Source organism: Tiliqua scincoides, chromosome 4 (assembly GCF_035046505.1).
Source record: "Tiliqua scincoides isolate rTilSci1 chromosome 4, rTilSci1.hap2, whole genome shotgun sequence".
Lineage (NCBI taxonomy): Eukaryota > Metazoa > Chordata > Lepidosauria > Squamata > Scincidae > Tiliqua > Tiliqua scincoides.
The window spans coordinates 45,751,793-45,775,563 of NC_089824.1; the positions used below are offsets into that span (position 1 = coordinate 45,751,793).

Genomic DNA, 23,771 nt, shown 5'->3' on the forward strand with positions numbered 1-23,771 from the left:
GAGGACAGGGTCCTGGGAGGGGTTGCAGGATTGATAGTGGGGTCTCTAGTCTCATGTTTTGTTTTGTTTATTTCTTTCTTTGTTTGGGTCATGGCACAAAAAAGGTTGAAGACCACTGTTCTAAATTATAAACTCCACAAACCTGTGGCATGCAAACATATAATCTGAGTTTGTAATTGGATCCTTGATGACAATTTTCTCCAGAAACCAACCATTTCCTAGGCAAAAAATGATAAAGATTTTGTTAGTAAATTGTACATTCATTGCACCTTCAAACAAACCATAACATACAGACCAGTACTATGCTCTTCTTTATGACAGAGGGATGCTGACCCACTGTTGTAAAAGGCCTAGCAACAGCGCATTGGAGCCATATTACTGCAGCTGCCAGACCAGGCTAGTGCCAGTAAATTGGCACAGGTGGCATTTCATGGGCAGAGAAGGGAAGGTAGGGGGATTTGTGGGGCAAATCAGAAGGAGGGCAAGAGGCAGGGAATAAGCCAGGGGGTGGATCTTGGCAGCAAACATGCACACCATATCCTATTGCCCTCATTTGGCTCCTTACTCTCCTTACTTCCATAGAGTTGGTATAGGTCCAAGGCAACATACAGGCTATCAGGCCTCCTGATAGTTTCCTCCATCATTGGAAGTAGCATGCACCTCCATGGCACTGCTGCATTGGGGCAGGGCATAGGATTGGGGCATAAGGAATGGATCATACATCCATGTGCATACTTGATGACTGCAACATCTTGTGATGACTTTGCACATGTGAATGATATAGACTGGGTCTCATAACATCACCAATTCTTTTCAATGGGGTCAGTTCTCACATTCACCTGCCAGTCATCAAATGTGGAATAAATGAAATAAGGAATGTGCAGATATGAACTGTTCCTCTGCACTACAGAATAATAGCAAAACATTCTCTCCCACAATAAAGCATTATGAGGCACTGAAATTTTGTGGCGTATTTCAGGAGCATAATAAACTTATGGTTCAAACATTAATAGTCACCCCAGTTGGAGGTGACTGTATAACGCCCAGTACAAAGCATAACCAAAACTACAGATTCTTTGGCACTTTGCAGTATATAGTTGAAAATTAATTGCTCTCTTCAAATATGACATTTTCCTACATGAAATAAAAAGGAAAACAATGTACGCACTGTGTAGACAATCACTTGTGAAATTGAAGAAGTAAGTTTTTTTGTCATCACTCTCACAAATGAAAGTGGACATGATCCACCAAGTTTTTCCTCACATCACCTCCTTGTCGTAGGTTATGGATCCATGTCATTGTGGTGAATACACACCACCATTTCTATGTCAGGTAAGTAAATAGGTAGGATCTGCAACGAGTATTGAGTTCTGACCTGAGCCAAGTCCATTGTGTCCTACAACAATCTTATGCAAATGTCCAAGGTGCACAGATTCAAGTGCAAAGATATCAGTCTGCAATAAAAGATTTAGGAAACGTGTGTCATATTTTTGTGATACGGATATAGAATTGATGTATCATAGTGATCAGCAGTTCAATCCTATGTGCACTTACTTGGGAGTAAGCTGCATTGAGCAATCTATTTTAGAGCCCAATCCTGAGCTCAGCACACTGGTCAGCCCCAGCACTGGGTCCAAGTTCCGCAGCCAGGAGGTCGCCTGGACCACCTGGCGGCAGAGAGGTGAGTGTGAGTGTGGGCGGCGGAGAGGTGAGTGTGGGTGTGCAGGGGAGCAGGAAATAATACTTACTTTACAGCAGTGGTTCCCAAACTGTGAGCTGTGGTAAAATCCAGTACCAAAGCTTTTTAGAAGACATTTGACTGAAGCACAAATCTATATGTCTTAATAGTAGTTAAAATAAAATACATAACTGCGGACTGCAATCTTATGCACACTTTCCCCACTGAACACAATGGGATTTCTGAATAGATTGCATAATTACATTGTATGATGAACCATGGCCACTGATATGTTACTTAAAGCGCAATACTGCTGCAAGTGAGCTTATAGAAAAGAAATACAAAGAAATCTGTATTATTTGAACTCATTTGATCCTTCAAAATATACACAGTAATTTGGAAGGTGAGAGAGATCGTTGAGAAGATGTAGAGACCTGGCTTTGATTTACTCACTTGTCCTTTTACGTATTTCTTGGGTTTCTTTGACTTGTGCAGCTGTCGGGATCCTGTGTCACCTTTTTCTCCATAGATTGAAATGTATATATCAGCTTCTGTTCCAGCATTCCACAGATCCCCTGTCACCACATGCACCTCATACGCTGCCACTGAAAAGGGGGAAATCAGCCTCTTGCAAACAACTGCATCTGCTACGTAAATATGTCACTCAATATCACAGGTAATCATGCTGTTTCCTGTGATATGCCGTTTGATGTGCCGTTGGTTACTCACCTATGCATTTATGACACAATAAACTCTTGCTTCATTCCTGACAGGGTACAAGCTTTTTTCTAGATGTAGATTATCTCCACTGGGAGAAAATGTTGTGTATCCATCAGCATTTACTACCTGTCTCTAGGTAGCTGACAACTGATGACCTATATTGATTGAGCTGGTTTATTTGACAAAAATATAAATGAAACAGAAAATAGAAGAGGCACAATCCACTCTAAGTTAAGCAGCTGTAAATCCAATTGATTTCAGTGGGAGTGTTAAGCATGCCCCATGTGTTAACTGCCCCAGATAAGTCAATGGGGTTTAAAGAAGTTTAGTTAGATATTTGTCATTGACTATTAGAACCCAGAGGTTGGGAAAATGTTTCCTGTCCCTAATGGATGAAGTGTTTGTTGGCAAGAGGAGTTATCACAGATAATAGTCAACAGAAGATCAAGGCTAATAGCTTTCGTTATACTCTGCTTTTTGTTTTAAGGGCTAAATTTACACTGGGATTGCAAAGTGCCTTTGCTGCTGCTGATTATTATTATTAATAATAAAGAACAGTGCTTCTCAAACTGTGGAAGTGTGTCATAAGTTGGGCCTACCCTCCCACCTTTGTGTCTGTTTGGCTCTAAATTGGTGGCCGCTTCAATCCACCTCCGGTAGCCACATTGCACTGGGTCTGGGCTGGCCTCCAGTGGACTCCAAGGGCCTCAGAATGCCAGTTTCGTGACTGCAACTTCTGGTTGCATTTGGAGGTATTTATGAAAACCGCGAGGCCTCTGGAACCATCCTGGGCCCAGTGCGACATGGGAGCCACTTTTGGAGGTGGATCACGATGCCAGCACCTGACCACGTGGGGTGTCGTGGCCCAGTAAGTTTGAATTAGAATATTTATATACACTTTTGTGCATATAATATATACACAAGTATATTTATATACATTTTTCAACAACAACAAAAATTCATGTAAAAGCAATTTACAAAGCAAAATGAACTGAGTGAAAAATAGTTCATAGTTCCCTGTCCTGAAAGAGCTCACAATAAACACAAGGGAAACACCAGACACTGGGAGGGATGCTGTGCTGTCATGGGCAGGGATAGCTGCTGCTCTTCTCCTACTAAATATAAAAGAGACTCTAAATGGTCCCTCCTGCCAGGCTGCAGGAATAAATGCTTAGTCTTTTAATTAATGACAGGTGTGTGGACATTTTTAAAAAAGGTGAAGTGATGTGTACACACCTTCTCTAACCTGTACAATATTTTAAGCAACATCAACAGAGAAAATGAGCTCCTATCTGATAGGGCCTGGCTTGCAGACTGATCTAACAAGGCCTTATGCTGCTGAAACTAGTATTCTTGCAGCATACGGTCCTTTACATTTGTTGCAAGCAGAAAATGGCCAGGTCCGTGCACCAGTGAACAAAGAAGGAAGCCCCAGTACAGCAAGTCAACTCAGGGGTCAAGAGGCAGGTGGAAGGGAAATGGGGCTGGGAAGGGGAGTAACAGGAAGAAGACTGGAGCAGGAAGTAGGGTGGATCAAGAGTGGTAAGAGGATGGTATCAGTGGCAGCAGTGCCACCAATATCTTATCTCCCTTCCTAACCTCCATCCGCCTTCCTGGGTCCATTCAGACTTGCACCAGTTACATAGCTGGCACAGATCTGAGTACAACCAATGGGGCAGCAAAGGCTTATCTGGGACAAGGAAACAAATGTTCCCTTACCCCAAGGAGGACTTTGCAGCCTGAAAGTCCCCCACAAAATGCAGTGCCCCTTTGGCATGGCTGCATTGCCACACAGGGAGTTAGTTTGGAGATTAACAGTCCAATCCTACCTAACTCCTTTCAGATAGAGGTCAACTAGATGTAACATGGAATGTGTAATGTGACTATGTTTTTGTGTTTAAACAGTGCACTGGGTGAACAAAACCACAGCAGAGGATTGGGGGCTTTAGGACTTTATCTGATATCTCTACATGTAGATACAAATTATTACCTCTAATTTCTAAATAAACGTTTCTTATGCTCAAATTGGCCATAGGTTATGTCTTACCGAATACAACTGTCTCATCAAATATACCCACTGTTATTTCATGTTTCCTACCTGGGAGGAGGGGCTGATTCTGGTGTAAAACGGGAAGTTCCCGGCAGACTTCACAGTCTTCCTGGTCTTGTGCCAGCCATCTGTGGACAGGGAAAGCGAACTGTTCCCCTGTTACAAGATTCTGCATTTGTAACTGAAATGCAAGCAACAGAGTCTGTGTCATCATTTTCTTTAAAATTATACTATATTTGTTTATAAATACATGATGTTGCTTAATATGATACTCAAAACCTTAGAGAAATATAGAGTACAGGGTTGGATCCCTGGATAGATATTTTATATAATCAATAGAAAATGGCTTTAACTGCCATAATAGTAATATCTGTGGAACTTAAATTGCAATTAATTTCACTAGAATATTATTTTTAAAGTCAAATGGGCACCATGACACCTTTATACTTGTCGTTTATCTAAAGAATCTCACTGTAATTTGCCTAATGCAATACGCACACGAATGATGTGGTCTTCCACGGTGATATAATCCTTTTCAGAAGAAATCTTTAGCTGCGTTAATTTTATATTACAACAATCATTCATATTTGTTGAGGCTTATGTTCTTTTTAATTAAGTGCCTATTTCATGGAAGTTAACTACAGGACAACAGAAATGAACTGTGTGCCTGTAGCAAAAATACTAGGATTAAAGTACGAGAGGGATAAGTGCGTACCCACCAATACTCAATGGACTGAGGACCTCTTAACATTGAAATGTGTGGCTTACAGAAGACAACTCTTTCTGAATATTTGGAAGCAGGTTGGCAAGGAGTGCCCTCATTCATCCACCCACAAGTCTCCTCTCCTCCTACCAGCCCCTGGATTAGAAAAAGCAGAGGGGAATGGAGCAAAAGTAGAAATGTGATGAATTAGAGCATTGGACACTCTAGTCCACCACTCTCTTTCCCTCTGCATTTCCTTTCCCACTCTGTTTCGCTATTTCCTTTCCAATCCAGGAAGTGCGACGAGCAGAGGCTAGCACATCACCAGGTTGGAGAAGCAGCATTTAGCAGGCCTGCTTCAGATGTCCAGAAGTCCTGGGCTGGCTCTGCTTACCTTGTTTCCTCACCTCATGGTTTCCTCACCTCTCCCTTCATGGTAACATGTCACTGATTCTTTACAACAGTCCCTAGCAAGCTGCATGACTAAACAATGATTCAAATCTGGGGGCTTTTTGTCCAAGTCCAGCATGGAAGTCCTGCCACCACACTGAATATCACTAGTAGGCTTTATCCTCTTTAGCAGCTTCACACGGAGATACGCTGCAAACCTGGAGACTGATTCTCCAACCTGATTCGTGTTTCTTTATTCTAAACTAGGGATTGCCAAACTAGGCCATGGTGGATGGCCCAAGGACCAAATCCAGCTCAGCATAAGATTTTATCTGGCCTGTAGTTTCTCTTTTTTTTTTTTTTTTGGTCAGAGCATTTGCTAATGTTTGACATTTTTACCCATTATATATCATTTCTCAGTTTTTGCATAGTATTATTTCTTTGTAATAGTCACATTTCTATTTTGTTCTGAATCACATCATGCTGATTATATTCATTTACATTTCATTCATTCATTTATAAATATGAATTTTTTTCTATCTGCAAAAATGTGTAGAATATACGATGCGGCCTTTGTACTGAAAAGTGTGGAGACCGCTGTTCTAAACCTAAGAATCTGTTTGCTTATTTCTGCACATTTTTCTTCAGCCATACTAACATGTCATTCCATCCTTGCGGCTATGTAAATATGTGGGCATGCAGCATGTGAATAACCCCTGTTGCGTTTTGGTGGCATGGCAAATTTGTTATGACCTTCAGAGAAAATTATTCATGAGGTTGTGAGACCAAGGAATGAGCTCACCTCTTTGCAGTGCCAGGCAGGGGTTTCTCCAGAATTATTGTGTCCTATCCGTATTTTGTAGAGATTTCCTATGTCTTCTGTGTGAATCTGCACAAACAGTACAGTATTTTACCCAATTTCATGAAAACAAAATTGCTACAGGAGCTTCAGTTTCATATGTACATAAAGCAATTTTTTTTTTTTCAGAATGCTGCTCAGCCCACATGACTATGAGTGTGGGGCTTAAACTTGCCTAGTTCCCCCCCCCCCCAACACATAGTAAAGCTGCTGGGCAAACATTGGTGGATAGAGTCCAGCAGTAGATCCCCTTCTACAACACAGCAAACTGCAGGTACCATTCTGTTTGTGGACTCAAAGACCCTATCCAGCCATCATTATACTCAGTCTGATGCCTGGGTGTTAGTTCCTTTCGGGGGGACAATCAGGAATTTTTTGCTCCACATTGCCATAAGGAGGACAGGTTTTTGTTTGTTTGTTTGTTACCTATCACAGATTGGGCAGAAGGTAAAATTAGTACTAGGTAGGCCGTGCCTGGCAGGATAGTGCAAGGCAGGGAAGAGAGATTGGGATATAGTGCCTGCTCTTAGGCAACAACCAGAGCCAGATTCCAGGGGCTCTCCAGCACAGGGATGATAGTTGTAAACCGTCAGGCTCTGATTGTAATCCCAGCCTTAGTGTCCCTCCAGTGCAGGGCAGGCAGAACAATTCAGCTTCCTTGACCCACTGTGCACAGGGGTTCGTGGTGAGGAAGCTGGGAGAGCTACTAGGTTATCCTGGATTTGCAGTCAGAGTAGCTACACCTGGAGGGCTCAGGCAGGTAACAGTCTCTTCCAAGTTAGATGCCCACACAGGGAAGTGGATAGTAAATAGGTAGGACCCGCTGCAACGGACCCATTTCTATCCAGATAATCAATAAACATAAACAAATCAATAAACCTTTATGTTCTTTGTGTGTCGTGTACTTATTGTGGGAGAATATCTGGGTAATGGTTTTTACTTTCTGTAGAGCATCTAGCTGAGAAAGTACTTTATAAGTGGTTCTAACAATAAGGCTGCAAACCTAAGTACATTTACTTGCAAGATAAATTCCTAGTACTAAATAAGTTAACAAATTGCATCCAAAAATGTGAATCATGACTAAGAGCCATTGAACTCAACAGGACTTACAGCCCAATCCTATGCATGTCTACTCAGAAGTAAGTCCCATTACAGTCAGTGGGGCTTACTCCCAGGAAAGTGTGGATAGAATTGGGCTGTCAGTCACGACTACTTTGGATACAACCCATTGTGATTAGGATTGCTGCAAACAAAGGATCACTTTAGCAATCTTAGTGCACAATCCTCTGCATGTCTACTCAGAAATAAGTCCCACTGGGTTCAATAGCACTTACTCCCAGGTAAGTGTATATAGGATTGCAGCTTTAGGGCATCAATGCAGCATTTAACACACTCAACCAGCAAATCATATGTTATGATGTTTTGATAAATTGGTATTAGACATTGTCTTGGGACGCTAGACAACTTACTTAATGACAGTGTAAGCTGCAATAATGATGTTGATGGTAATTTATTATCTTGAATGCCTTCATGACTAACATTAAGATCTTTCTGTGTATCAAACACAAAGATCAAAAAAGTCACATGAATGGGAAGAGTGAAGACTACCAGAGAACAACCTGTCATTCCCCACTGCCCCACCCCTTATTTATCAAGTTTCAATTATTATGGATTAAGGACATCTGCACTGATGGGAATTGCATAAACCAATTCTGTCAGTAATAGCTTGTTTTTGTTATCTATATGTTCCACATATTCAAGCTGCCATATCTGAGAAATATGTTTGTGTGAATCAGCCCTGACATGATGGCAACATTTGAGCAGTCACAGAATGAACAGAAAAGAATTGGGAAAAACAGGGATATTGCAAAAATGTATATTACATCTCTACAGGCAGAGAACCACTAAACTGTATCCTATAGCTAAGATTTAAGAAATAAAGTTAGCTCAATAAAAGTGGGTCCTAATTTCACAGTATGTGCTACTGTTGTACAAACCATCTTTTCAACATTTACTACTTACAGTGAAAGTATCAGTGTTTCCTCTTTCAAACACCTTTTTTCCCTCTCCGTACAGAAAGATTGCATCTGAATTAGTTTGATCCCCATATAGAGTTACATAAACTTGTGAGGTGGTACTCGCAGATGGTAGGTCACTGGTAAGGACTATTACTTTCCATTCAACTGCAGAAACATAAAAAGGACACTATAATTAATGGACTTTAAAGGTATTTAGGTGTTCTTCTGACCAGAGGGGACCCAGTCTTCATGAGTTGATCCCAAAGCTTTGTCCTCATTGCTTTCATGATTCCAGACCCAATTAGAGGTGCTGGAAGAGACCTGGATACCTGAAGAACTACCATTGCTCACATGTTCTTCCTCTTGCATTCCCACTCAAAACCACAAACCTTGGTCTGGATTTCTCTGCCAAAGAAGTACTGCAGATGTCCACGAGGAGTAGGGCCTTTTCAGGGGTGACATCTTTATGGATGCCCATTCCAGAGAGGCCTTTTGGGCTCCAACACTGGATGTTGGGCTATTAATTAAAGTTTGACTTCTTGCTGGTAAGGCTTTTTTATTAGGTTTTCTGCTATTCTGCTGCTGTAGGACAATTTTGTTTGTGATACTGTATACAACTGTATTTATGATGTGCGGAATGCTTGGTGGTTTGTTTTAATAAACTGCTTTAAGTCACTCATGGATATGATTTTAAATAATAACTAAATAAAGTGCTTTGGGGAGCCAGGACCACCACTGAGAAGCCTCCCGCCCCATAAATCTTAAGGAACTCATAGAACAAAAGATATTACTTATGCTGTCCCCTTTTTAATACTTTTTGGGGCTGACCCCATCCTCACATGGTAGAGAGGAGCAAGCTTATCTCCTCTCCTTCACCACTCATATATCTAGCATGAATCAGACATTATAGACCTGCCTGCACAATCCTCTTTCTTACTTTTGGGAAAAGAAATCCCATAAACTACATCTCAGAGAAGATGTAGATCTCTGTGCAATGTATGGTTCATATCAGATGTTATCTGCATGGTGCAAGAAAATGGGAAAATGAGGACTTGTTCCATCACCACAAACAGATGGCACCACTCCAATATATGGAGAAACCAGGGTTACATTAAAGCCAGGCAGTATAGGGCTTCATAGATACGTTGTTTTTTGTTTTTTTTTTTAATTTGTGAGCATTTTCTAGAAGCCAGCACAATGAGAATCAATGTCTCCATATAAAACCAGTTTCAGAATTGAACAATAGCAAGGGTTCTAGCATGGGTATGGCAGTAATTTATATACTGAATAATCTGGCCTTTCATTCAGCAACAAAAAGAAGAAAATCAGATTCAGAACCAGCATGGAGAATCAAAAGCAGAAGAAACAAACATGAAGAATGAATTGTGTTGTCAGAAACTTTGAGTTTCAATCAAGACCTACTCCAGTTCAGCCAGGGATCTCTACCAAACTACCTTCATGTACAACAAACTGGCTTCCCCATTACCTTTGGGTATCTTTCTGCTTATCTATACAGGGGATGCCAGGCTTAGTTTCATAGCCAACTAATCGTTCTCTTCTGGTCATCTTCTGCTATGACTCATTGTACAATATAGTAACAACAAATATCATCCATGAATTTTCTTCTGCTTTTTCTTCCACTGCCTTTTTTGACTTCTTCTGTTTTCCCCTACCTGGTTTTTTTTCAACTACTACTCTCCTCTGTCTTGGTTGTGTGGCTCTTGGGCTTTCTGAGTCTCAAACGCAGCTCCATTTCCCCTTCTGATCCCAAGGTCTTTCTTCAAAAATGAATGTTCCTGGATACGTTGTTTACCTTTTAGGTTCACATTCTGCAGAAGCCCATTCCCTGGTTCTGTACCCAGCACAATTGCCATTTATGGCTTACTAACACAAATACATTTAGCAATTATTGCCATCGGATGCAAGATGGTTTTCTATCAGCTTCTGTTTTAGCACGTTACATCTCTGTATTCATTCCCTGTATTTGCACCTCTAAAATGAGTTGTTAAGTTCATAATATAGCACCAATAAGATCTGTATGATTTGCTTTTATTAAATCATTCTCTTGACTAGTTATAATTGAGTTTTATGCTCATTATTTCAATCTGATTTCACAATATCCATGAGACAAAAGGCAAAGAAACTGATTCTAGGAATTACAAGTTAAAAGGTAAATGACAGTGGATTCTTTTATTCCTTTTAACTTGCTCTAGTGGAGCAATGTGCATCTGGAAGGGGAATTTGATAAAGATGTATAGTAGCCTGTAATTCCATGGCACAGATGTCTCTGCACCCTTAAAGGAAGGAATGTTTCCCAGATTTAATCGCTATTCATTAAAGAGTGCATTGCATTACATATATTTAGTCTTCTCAACCACTAGGGTTTGTGCCACCCTGTGTGGAAGGCCAGTGCGTCACCCCCATGATGGACCTCCTTCCATGCGCCCGGGTTGCTGGGCATAGTGATGTACCATTGCCCTGCCCCCACTGGTTTTATGGCTATATCTTTTGATAGAACACAGATGTTTCAACGCGGTTTGTTTCATGCATTCAGCATGAAATTACACATTGATTGATATATAACATGATGTTATTATTCCTACAAACTGTGATTTTGGCAATTTTGGTCACTACTGGTGTCACACACACACACACCCCAGGGTGTCACCTTACTAACACCTTATTGGTTCCATGCCGTGTCATAACAACGTCTCATTGGCTTATTCAAACAATCAGTCTCATACGTCTGTTTCAAATTAAGGAAATGTACTTTTCTGTTACATAAGTCAGTTACATTTTGGTTTTCTGGTTTTTTGGGCCGTAACTTTTGATAGAATCGATATAGTTCACACCAGTGTTTTTCTTTGCATTCTGCTGTAAATCACACATCGAATGGTATATAACATGGTGGCATTATTCCTACAAACTGCAATTTTAGTGATTTTGGTCACTAGTGGTGTCACCCCCCCTGCATGTCACCCAATGTGGCCCGCAGCCCCCCTAGCAATGCCACTGATGATAAAAAATTGTGCTGTAGATAACTCAACAGTCATTGTACTCAGGGGTCTTTCAAGTTCTCTGTCCAATTACCATTTTTCCTGCCATGCATTTTAGCAATTGCAGTTCTCCATAATGCCCAACTCAATACTATGGATAGTGGGTGCCCTGGAAGCTACACGTTCAAATGCATCTCAGCCACAAATAACCTTGGGCATAGGGTCCAAGGTACCTTCCACAGAATAACTACATTCTCCAGGCTCCCTGGTGCATAGAATGCTGCCATAGCAGTGTTGCAACTACCAAGTTGGGAAGCTTCGTTTGGACTGATTCTCTCCTGCCAGTCAACAGGTACTCTCGGAAAAGGGAAGGGGGCAGCAGAGTAGAGTTTAGGAGATTAGCAGAAGTTAGGATTGCAGTAAGTATGGCATTGTGCACCTGATTTCGTTAGGGATGCAGTAGGGCCTGACCACAGTTGCTGCTCAACAGTAGTTCGTCCATAGCCTGTTTATCTAAGTTTTATAAGGCCTGAGCATCCCCAAATCCTGTCTAATGTACCTTTTCTCTTGTCCGTGCAATGCATTATAATGGGGATTCTCTTGACTAGGCAGAGCAATAGAAGATGATATGGTGTGACAATGACATAGTGCTTAGTAAAATAACCTGCATCCTAACAGAAATTACCAAGGATTACTTGCAGTTGGCATGCCTTATATGGAGAATACTGAAGCTCCCTGTTAATTCTGCCATGGTGCCCCAATAGGATTTCATTGATTGACTTGCTGTGAAAACATAACTTCAGTATTTGCTCCACTGGATCTCTGTTGTGTACTAATAAATCAGACCAATAAATCAGTACTAATAATAATCAGTACTATAGTACTACTATAATTACAATAATAATCAGTACTAATAAATCAGTACTAATAAATCAGACTAATGCACTGTGTGCTAGCTGTTACCACTAGTAAAATTCAGTCACTTTAAAGAAACCACCATCACCTGTGGTAGGAGCATGAGGTAAGAGCTGAGATATATTATTTTAAAATTACTAAAATGAGTGTGACTTCAGTTGTCAGGTCTAAAGATTTCACAAAATATTACATAGCATGAATTCAAGTTATATCAGTTGACTTAGCATTAGTCCATGACCTTTGGCCAGGGTCATCTAGTGAGCATTGTGTTGGATATGGATAGGAAGATGGCTATGGATAGGAAGATGTGAGGTCAAAATACCTGCTTGATCCTGTGAGTGCTCCTTTCACAGAACACACTTTCTCAGTGTTACAGCCTACTTCTATCCTTCCCCCTCCCCACCAACACAGCCACTCTTAGAAGGATTGTGCTCTACCCTGCGGGGGTGGGGGATAACAAGAGAGGGAAATAAGGCAAAGTTCTGCTTACCCTACTCTACGGAGCTGGCGCAAGTCCGAGGAGACAAAGGGCATGCTAGCTGTTATCTGGTGCACATTTCTTGCACTGGGTGCCACACCCTCCTATCTCCATCATGCCCCCAGCCTTTCTCCCATTCTGCCCTGTTCCACTGCCCCCATCCCATTCCACATCACTCCACCCACCAACCGGAGTCAGTGGGCACTCATGTCTCCACTGTCATCCGCTGGGACTCGATGGCCTTTCCATTGTGGACTGGAAGTGCACAACTCTGTTTATGATAGCCATAAAACATGTACTGCCTTTGGAACAATAATTCTGGTGGTGGTGATAAGGAATAGGATTGGGCTGTTACTTTTCCATCTATTAAATGGAAACATTAATGACCTACCTCTGAGATTGTTGTGCCAATTGAAGAGGTAAACATCTATGAGGAGCTACAGAAAATATTCCTATATCCCAATGTATTTTACATGTCCCAAAAATATTTGGTTTCAAAGATCAGTGCAGCATGAAGCATTCTACTGTAAGCTGCAATGTCAGCCAGGCTGGTGTAACCCATTGCACAGATGCAAGTCACAATTTAGGGATAGGGTTGCTCAGCGATCTTCAGTTTTTCTCATTATGATTAGCCAATCATTCAGTGTTGTTGTTCTGTCTTATTTTATTGTTCATAATACAGCTCTATAGGAAACAGATAAGTGTAATATTGATAAATAGTACTTTACAACAATGTAAAACTGCCAAGTATTTACAGAAAAAAAATAGCTGCCATAGATTTTTGGAAAACATGCACTATTCTATTCTGCAACATGCAACATTCTATTACACTAGTAACATCTATAAAGAACATCTCCAGTATAACTGCATTAGAGTTGCAATGTTTATATGGTTCCATTCTCTGATTCTTACAAGCATTCCACAGTAGTTCTGAATAACCGCCAAGTAGTTTATCTCAGGCGTTGTACTGGATTATCAATACCAGGTCATTCTGGATAGGAAAACTAAGAACTTTCTTGGCTGCATGCAGATGTGAGACCAGAGATATTAAACTCTCCTGATTATGTTACAGCCCAGTCTTACCTAACTCCCCATGTAGTGATGTGGTTGTGACAATGTGGCCCCTGCAAGGCCTCTGATGGCCTCCTCATCTCAATCTGGGCTATCAGAAACGTGTAACCTGTGTTATAGGAACTGAAGGGGACATAAGAGTTATGAAGTTCTAAAGTTGTTGAGATTTTGCTGTTGTTGTTGAAAGGCAGGGTGTACATTTTAATAATTAAATGTTAGATTTCAAATTGCTTTTCTGTGCTAACAGAAGGCATAATGAAGGTGCAATACACCTCTGTGGAAGCTTACTGCACAAGATAGCACAAGCATTCAGCTATTTCTTTTTTATGTCATTTCCCCCATAGTTTGGCCTTTTCTGGATAGGTGCTTCATCCTGAAGTCTCTCCGCTACCCTGATTTGCTCTTTCATTGTCAGCTAACACAGCAACAGCATTTTCTACTTCTCACAAAAATTTTACTCCTCCTTTCATGTTCCTGTACTTCTGTGATTCCCTTTCTCTTGAAATAAGGTTTTATTTTAAACATGGCCAATAATACTTCTAACTGATATGGACTCACTTTCCTGAGCAAAAAATAGTTGTCGTGTTATTCAGAATTTGTTAAGCACAATGTAAACCGGCATTAATGAGAAAGAAAAATGAAAAAAAAAAGTTCAAAGAAGTTTATGTTTAAGTAATAATATTAACAAGTGTAGGGAATGAGCATTTATGTTTCTGAAAGTTGGGAGCAAAGTCATCCTCTTCAGTATTTCTTTTTTCCTTCACAATATATACAATGCTAACCCTTTGGGAAGTGTAAGTGGTCATTGCTGCTTTCATCTTCCATTACATAAGGGAGAGTTTCTTCTTTGATATTGAGAGTATTTTCATCTTCCAACTGTACAGTTACTTCCCAGTCAATTTTATCTAAAGTCTCACGCTGGTAGAGAGATCCACTTCTACAACCTTCTGGTATGTCTACAAATGAAGGAGGTCTCTCTTCTACTATTTGATTTGCACTGTGTCTTAAGCACTGGAATACAGATAAGCTACTATTCTGTACTGCTGTGATCTCACTTGTTGCTTCCTTCGTTGCATTACTTTCAGGATTGCTGATTTCCTGTGTGTTTGCATCCATATTTTCTCTGCCATCGATTTCCTTGAAACCCTGATTTTCTTTCAGTGCTGTTGATATGAATAAGCTAAAATTATGGCCATTCATGAAGTCTAACGTGTTGTCAGCATAACGTCTGAGAAAAATGTCATTTGCAATCTTATTAATGCAGCGGTCTGCATGATTTTTGTCAAGGCTAATGACATCTTTGTCTTGCAATACTGAGTGCGCAGTATTTGCCAGCAAACGTAGCCCTACTCGGTTCTCAATATCGGAAGCTTTTCGGTACACGCATCCTCTGATCTCTTCATTAGTTGGCATTATGATGGCTGTCAGTATGGGACAGTGCTGTCCACAGATAGCATGAAGTTTATCCAGAGAATCTTGATCCTCTGGGATATTCCTGTTTGAATTTGTGCTGCTAGTTGGCTGAGCCCGAATAGGCTCATCCTGTGAAGGCTGTTGTAGTGGATGCACCTTATTGTCAGATAATCTAAACTCTACAGATGCAAATGCTGGGTTTGGGCTACTGATCTCCACACAATGTTGTGTGGAAGCAGTAAACACTTCCCTGATTGCCTTGGAACTCAGATCGCTGCCAAGCTGACTGTTCTTGCTTTTTGAACTCAAATCATCTGGAAAGGGCTCTGAATCAGTATCGTGTGGCATGCTAAAATAGTTACTGCAAGGCTTGGCCATATCTTCGAGTTCGGAAGATGAGATTTCTTTGAGAGGTGGCCGCAAATCCAAATTCCCAAAATGGGAGTATGGAACATCATCGCTATGATTGTCAAATGCGGTGTCAGCCGACGTTGTCTCCGCATAACCATACATTCCAGAGGTCACCGGAGGCGATTGTCTTATTAAATGGTTTTCCTTAAGAAGCCATTTCCCTTTATCAGTCAGCACTCCCTCCTCTGTAGCAGTGTTTTTCCTAGACTGACAACATTGATTTGAGTATTGCTCTGAACATTCATCCCTGTAATACGCTTCTTCACCATTGAGACTGAACTGTGGTGCTGGCAACGTAGCATTCGCTTTTCCCCACATGTCACTGCTTATATCTCCTGGGATTTCATTTGATGCTAAAGATGACACTTTTTCACCACTCCAGGTATTAGGTGCTTGACACAAGGAAGGGGCTTCTTCCATTACTCGATGGAACGATACTTCAGTATCTTTTTGTAACATGTGAGCCATGTAAGGAGGACCAGACTTAGAAGTCAGCCATAAAGAAGCTTCTGTTTTACCATAAAGCCGCTCAATTGTTCTTTTTACATATCCTTTATTGTATTCTTCATACAATCCTTCCTCTGTACTTTCATTAGTCAGGTCACTCGAAGGCCTAATGTTGGAATCACTGTCATCTGTCTCTGGTCGATAATCAGACAAGTCAGAAGTGGCAGGACTTTTTAAGCATTTTTTGAAATCAAAGCAAGAACTTGAATGTGACCCACACTCCAGTTCCTTTACTATCTGTTTTACTCTGGACGTCAGTTCTTCTTCACAGGCATCTGTGAGAATTTGCTTAGATTCATAACAAAAAGATAACGGCGATGTTGGTGATAATTGCTCTGCGGATTCCTCACAAGCACCATCTTCCTCTGGGTCTTCCTGTATAGATTTTTCTTCCCTGTCACAATTTGTCAAGTTTTCTGCAGTTAAAATAAGATGCTCACTTGAGTTTTCTTTTTCACATAATTCTGTACAATATTTTTGCTTTTCTGGGCTGTCCAACTCCTTATCATCTAATTCTGAAGTTTCTAAATCAAAAATATGGTCTTTGTCATTAGAGGTCATGCTGTAAATGGTTGAGTTAGGGTCTTCTGATATCCCTGATTCTTCATTATTAAAAGATGTATCTGTGTTTCTTTCCTGTGATTCTTGCAACGAACTATCCTTATTTTCTTTGGATAACTTCTCATTTGGAATCGAGACAGAGTTATTTGATTGAGCAGCAGTGCTGTTGGGAGTTTGTTGTGTGCTGTGAGCATCCAAATCATTTAGATTTGAATTCTCCACATGCGCACTACAGGCTTCTTGTCTTTCACTAGAGCTCTCTAGCTCTTCAGTCAACACTTTTGCATCTTCTGCAACTTCTTTAGAACTTGTTGTATCATTAGAAATTAAAGACTCACTAAGTTTCCCTTGTTCATCAGGGTCTGAAATGCTTCCGTTTTCAACTAAGGAAGCATTTTTTTGACAATAGGCAGATTCTTGTTTTTCTGTTTGCATCTCAGAGAATACTAAGTGGTTTCCGGTACATTCCTGCAGATTTGAGACTGCAGCTCTCAAGTCTTCAGCTTCTTCTTTGGTTGCAACTTGTTTCAAATATTGCAATTGCGTCAGTATTTCAGAACAACTACAGGCAGTTTGCACCATGTCATCTTTACACGTATTGAACAACTTCTCCTTAAGGTTTAGTAGTAGGAGCCAGGCTATGAGGAGGTCAGAAGAAGATCCAAGAAGTGAGGGCAAAGAAGTGTCTGTTAAACATGATTTGTTTATGCATCCAATGTGATTATTTTCCATGTTGAACATTGCTGATTTCAGTTGACGCAGTAGTAAGCCACTCACACAATCCTTCTGCAGATCAGTTCCAAGAATATTATTGATGGCCTTAGGATCAACTTCAGCAACAGTCTCAGAACCACACCTCTGATCATCACTTGAACTTTTATTATCAATTCCTGACTGAATCTTCTTTTGTTCATTTTTATGTATTACATTACACTTGGATAGCTTTGCACTGTTCTGGATATCTGTCTGTAATAAGTACTTGGCTTCCTCTATTATATTTGCATCAGCATTTTTCAAACAGACCATGTGTCTTTCATACAACTCCTGAACTGATTCTTCAATCACCCCTATTTCACTCAGATGGTTTAATGCACTGTAGGACAGTTTCGCTTCAGTACTATCACTCTTCTCTACTAGTTGACTTTCTGTATCTGAAAATGACTTGACAGACAACTGATGCCTTTTTCTGTCATTTGAATTGATGGGTGCTAAATGCTTTGCTGGCATCACAACATTTGGAAATACGTTCTGCAGCCACGTTTGAACGTAGTTTTCAAGAGAGTGTTCCATAATCTCCTCTGTAAAGTTGGCATGTCTGAAAGCATCCAGTGTACTTGTCTCATCTGACACCTTGATTTTACTACCTTGAGCACCTTCAGTGCTTTTATTCATTTTGGTTTTTTTCTGTTTTGTTGATGACTTGGTTGACTTACTGGAAGGAGTCTTACCCTTCTCTGTTCCTACCTTATGACAATGTCCTGTTTCGTTCAAAGAAGCTAAGGAAGATGGTGCTCTTTCTGTTCCATTACTGGTGTCATGTGCACCTTCTTTCATCTGTTCAGTTTCACTTTTTGCATTATCTGGAACCTGCTTTACAGATGGTGATAAACTGATGTCTGATCTGGACTGTATCTTGGGCAAAGGTCTGTTGAGATTTTGTCTTAGGTCCAGTCCTAATTCATTTTGCTGTGGTTTCTCTGAAACCTGGCCATAAAAATCTTCAGGGCCCAAGATTTTGTCAGAACCATCAGAGTTGCCAACAGGAAATTCCACCATTCTTTTATGAACTGTGATTTGGGTGGAAGAATGTTGTGCATTATCACTTGCAATGTGCATCTCACAAGCCTTTATTTCACTCGTGGCAATTCCTTCCACTGATATATCATTCTGTTGAGAAACCACAGCTAGTTCCACTGTGTCTGAAGGAGATTTTCTCTTTTTCTTCTTCTTTTTGGCCTTCTTTTTGCTATTAGAAGATGTAGCTCGGCTTTCATCTGAGAAATGTGTTTTTGTAACACATTCAGTACTACCATTTTTGGCAGGGATGGCAGAGGAACCTGATACTATAGGAGTCATTTGAGCACCCTGAAATGCTGTTTCATTGTTTTCAGCAGCAGATGGATGAGTTGAAGCTTGGGAAGAATGCAATAATTTACATTGGTTGCATATCTTTTCTCTTTTTAAATGAAGCAAGCCATCCCCACCAGACACTTCTAATGATCTTTCAATTGTGGCTTTGTGACCTACCTTGTTCAATATTTCTTCCCCCATTTGGTCTTCCAAAGACTGTTTCATTGCATGATTGTTGCATATTTCACTGTGTTTGGAATTCGTAACACTTGATGTTTTAGTGCTAGCATGAGCCACCACACAATATTCTGACTTGGCTTCACCATTATCCATTTCCTCACTGTAAGAAAATTGCCCTACCATCTGTTTTTGGACTGCTGTATCCGATACCAAAGTGACACTTTCAACCACTGCTTTCTTTTGTCTGACTCTTCTAGGCCCAGGAGTAGGAGGCCTATAAAAACGAGGCTTTACATTATCATCATTAGACTGGTTTAAATCTGTATTCATAGATGGACTCTGCCAGATATCATAATTATGGGTTTTCATTCCACATTCAGAGTCTTGATCAGTCACTTCTGTGCTGATCTGCTGCAATGCAACATCATCTTCAGCACTGTTAAAGCCCTCTGTGTTGTCTGTCAGTATATTTAATTCTGATGACTGATCTTCTTCAACGACCATAGAGGTGCCCATCTTGTCATTTATATAACCAGAAAGTCCAGCTCGGCTAACAGTGGTCGTCCATCTTATGGTTTCCTCATCTTTTATCTTGAATCGAACTCGCATTTCAACTGTCATGCTGCCATCTTGATTAAGATGAACAGACTTCTCAATGTCATCTTCAGAGGGCACCACAAATAAATCTTCACCTGCATGTGAATGATTTTCTGCTAAGCCCATGTCACTGTCACGTACATAAGAAGAATCTGAGTTGTTATCATTACTATAGCCTTTATAAGAAGAAGCAGAAAACATTTGTGATCTAGAGGACGGGTCTATCTGTAGACTCACTTTCAAGCAGTTTATTGAAAGTATTCCAAATGACAGGATCAGATGAAAAGTGCAGAAGATAGTCATTAGATATAGCCAATCAGTAACAGAAGGAAGGACGACAGCCGAGAGAGAGAAGAGAGAGAGAAAAAGAGGATTGTTAGTATGAAAATATACAGATAACATTTTTTTTTTTGGGGGGGGGGGGGAGACAAGCTCATGAGATGCATTATATAAACTTTTTGAAGAAGTGGTCCAATTCTCATTTATGTTGACATTACTTTTTACTGCTTCTGACAAAAGTAATCTTGCAGAGTTTGTACTTCTTTAAGAAATCTCACATACTTAGAGTGACAGAGACAGATAGTCATTCTTTGTTCTTTAGTGGCTCTCCACTCATACAAGGTTGTTGCAGCTGATGTACCTATCTTGGACAATTCTCTCATTTTTCCACACTGACAGTGTATATCTTTTGTATACGTTTTGAGCTATATATATTTTATTTCTGTAAAGTTCTAGTTACAATGAAAACATTCAGCTAACTGATTAAGGGCACAATCCTAACAGCACCCTAGCCCTGCACAAGTCCCGGCAGTTATGCTGAATCCCAACCCCATTCCCTGAGTAACACGGAGTGGCTCGAAGTCATTCCATTCTCCTCCTTCAAGGAGACCCATTGGGGCTGTGGTGGCTTATCCGGGGGTAAGGGGAAGAGTTTCCCCTTGCTCCGGCTGAGCCACTTCTGGCCCCAATCTTGTGCTGGATACAGCGCAGGACTCCCGGCCTGCCTGTTCCTGTGCACAATAGGATTGCGCTGCACATTGTATAAAAACACTTCCCCAAAAAATCCACCTTCGCAATATTTTAAACTCAGCCATTAAAAAAACTGCTTACAAAGAACCTGCAGTATCTCCAGATGATGTTTAGGCTTTGGCAAGGTTGTGGTACAGCCACTAAGAATTTCCCTCTTGGTACTCTTGCGTTCTTGACTCCATACATCAAGGATGGTCAATGTATGACCCAATCTTATGCAGTGTCTCTGCCACCAGAGCTAGCATTCCATGGTGGAACATGTTTTATAGCTGTCACAAATGCTGATCTGAAAGTATGTATAGCTGTATACTTCTGGACCATTGCCAGAGACACTGCAGAGTCCCCGTGTGTGGCGGCAGGGAAAAGAAGGCCCACTGATGCCAGTAAGTTGGCAAGGAGGGCACAACAGAGCATGAGGTCTGAGGTGTGTCAGCAGTGAGAGGGGGTAGCACCAGATGCTATCCGCTCAGGAATGAGTCAACATGCTGCCTGCATCTGTCTCCTCAGACTGGTGCCAGCTAAAGAAAATTTATTTTAGGAAAGTTAGGTCTGTGACACTTGAGTAGTGCTTTGAAGGCAACAGGAAAACAATAATGTCCTAGAAGCACTGGTGTGTGTCCAGTGGGCTGCAACAATCAGGATAAAGACTATTCCATTCAACATTGCCTAAAGCTTCCAAACAACCACCAAGGCCAGTTTCATCGAGGTGACATCGAGGTTAGATTGTTGCAACGCGCTCTATGTGGGGCTGCCCTTGAAGACGGTTCGGAAACTGCAGCTAGTGCAGAATGCGGCGGCCCATGTAGTCACTAGTGGTAGGCGGTTTGACTCTGTCAGTCCGCTTCTCCAGCAGCTGCATTGGCTGTCCATTTGTTTCCAGGCCCAATTTAAAACCAAGGTGCTGGTTTTAAAGCCCTATACTGCTCTGGGCCAGGGTATCTTAGAGATCGCCTACTCCCGTACCATCCGGCTCGTCCGCTTAGGTCATCAGAGAAGGCCTTTTTACAAGTGCTGCCGTCGAGGGAGGTACGTGGGGCTGCGGCAAGAAATAGGGCCTTCTCAGTAGTGGCACCAATGCTATGGAATTTCCTTCCCCTTGACTTAAGAATGGCTCCTTCTCTTGAGACTTTTCGGCGAGGCCTGAAGACCCTTCTGTTTAAACAAGCCTTCTGAGTTCTCGGCCTTTTTAACATCTTTTCAACACCTTTTAATATTTTTTAAATACTTGGTTACAGGCCTGATTCTTTTATGATTTGCTGCTCTATGCTCTTTTTATCTGATTACTTTTTCTCTAACTACTATTTTTATAATATGTGTTATATGCTTTTATCTGTTTTTTAAATTATGTTTTTAATCTGTTTTAACCTGTTGTAAGCCGCCTTGAGTCCCTTCAGGGAGGGGTAAAAATAGTCGGGGGGTAAAAATAAAGTTGTTGTTGTTGTTGTTATTACTTTATGTACAATGCTTTAAGTAACTTAGACAAGCCATTATAGAAGCATGAATGATAGGTATAACTGATTGTGTATCTTATGACTCATTTTTAATTGATTTAAATGGTCTATATCAGGGGTGCTCAATAGGTGGATCGCGATCTACCGGTAGATCGCGAAGCAAAATGAGTAGATCGCGGAGTGCTGACCCCCCCCCCTCAGGTGCCTCTGGGAGGAAACGCCGGGAGTAAGGCCCATTGTACTCAGTGGGGCTTGCTCCTAGGTAAGTGTGGCTAGGATTGCAGCCTCACAGCCTAATCCTAGGCATGTCTACTCAGGAGTAAGTCCTGTTATACTCAGTGGGGCTCAAGGTACACCAACATACATTGTACACATAAATGTTATATGTTATGATGGCGCGAACATTGTAAAAAAAACTCTGGTAGTTCTCCGGGCCTTGCTGGGTTTCAAAGTAGCTCTCGAGCCAAAAAAGTGTGAGCACCCCTGGTCTATATCCTGCTTTTTCATCCAAGAGGGTCCTGCAAGATGACTGAACATCATTATAATTTTAAAATGTCACTTTAATACAGTGGCAATGCATCTTATGTAGGGTTGGGCTTCGAAAGACAGCGCATAAGGCAAAATTCATGTATCGTCAAAATTACCATTGAAAATCCCTTGAATTCAAACAATACATACTGTCTCTAAAAATTAGAATCACATTATGAGATGCATGCAGGATCAGACCACCAAAGGGAAGAGCAGGTTCATATGTCCCATCTCATGCTCACTCCAGGGCTAACAGTTATTGAGTGGAATGACAAATTGAATTACTATTTAAACAGGTTCTTTTTTTACTCACTCTTTTTTGTTTTACTGCTGTACCATACATACAGGTGTACCCCTATATCCACGAAAATTCCATTTTGGAATGCCCTGCAGTTAAATGAAATTGCGGATACAGGCAAACACCGCCCCCCCAAACCTCTGGAGTGAGGGGAGCTCTGCAAAGGCCGCACACAACCGACCCGCCAGAGGGGGTGCGGGGAGGGCATGAGGGGCCTGCAGACCCGATCCATGTATAAATTAAACTGCGACTACGAGATCCGCCGATATGGGGGCTCACCTGTATAGTAGACTTGATGCTACCATGGACTGTGACTGTATTTGGGGAAATGTTACAGATCTGTACTTTGAACAGGCTATTATATATATGCTTTGAACAATGATAGTCAATGGGTCTTACTCCCAGGTAAGCGTGGATAGGATTGCAGCATTTGAGACATTTGGGAAATTTAAAAAAAAACAAAACTGATCAGCAACTGCTTGTGAGGGTTAGGAGGAAGCTTTTTTATTTAAATAATTTTTTTAAACTTATACATACTGCAAACTTTTAATTTAATTTTGTCATACGGAGTATTAAAAATTTCCTGCTTGATTATGTCACTTCCGGTCATTATATCAATGGCATCACATCCGGTGTGTCTCAACAGTGGGTCCTGGTGCAAAAATTTGAGAACTACTGGCCTAGAAAGGTACCCACTTTCTACATTTCTGGTACTTTCCTGCTGGTTCTCTCCTTTCCTCTTCTGTGAGGATCTACCTATGTCTAAAGTCACTGTAAATTATTTTAATGAATATTTTGAACACATTTAATATCCAGGCTGATCATCTTGCATTGTTGTTCACTTTATA

At 41.0% G+C, this 23,771-nt stretch overlaps 1 protein-coding gene across 1 annotated transcript in view; it reads right to left on the reverse strand.

Moving 5' to 3' along the window:
- The window catches only part of RP1 (RP1 axonemal microtubule associated), a 206,939-nt gene that overhangs the window by 179,317 nt on the left and 3,851 nt on the right, over positions 1–23,771 (reverse strand). The window contains exons 3-8 of the mRNA XM_066624417.1: positions 8,423–8,583; positions 6,344–6,430; positions 4,497–4,629; positions 2,132–2,283; positions 1,376–1,454; positions 143–218 (exon numbers count right to left, since the gene is read on the reverse strand). Coding sequence (XP_066480514.1) covers positions 143–218; positions 1,376–1,454; positions 2,132–2,283; positions 4,497–4,629; positions 6,344–6,430; positions 8,423–8,583 — 688 coding nt within the window. The remainder of the gene's footprint in view (positions 1–142; positions 219–1,375; positions 1,455–2,131; positions 2,284–4,496; positions 4,630–6,343; positions 6,431–8,422; positions 8,584–23,771) is intronic.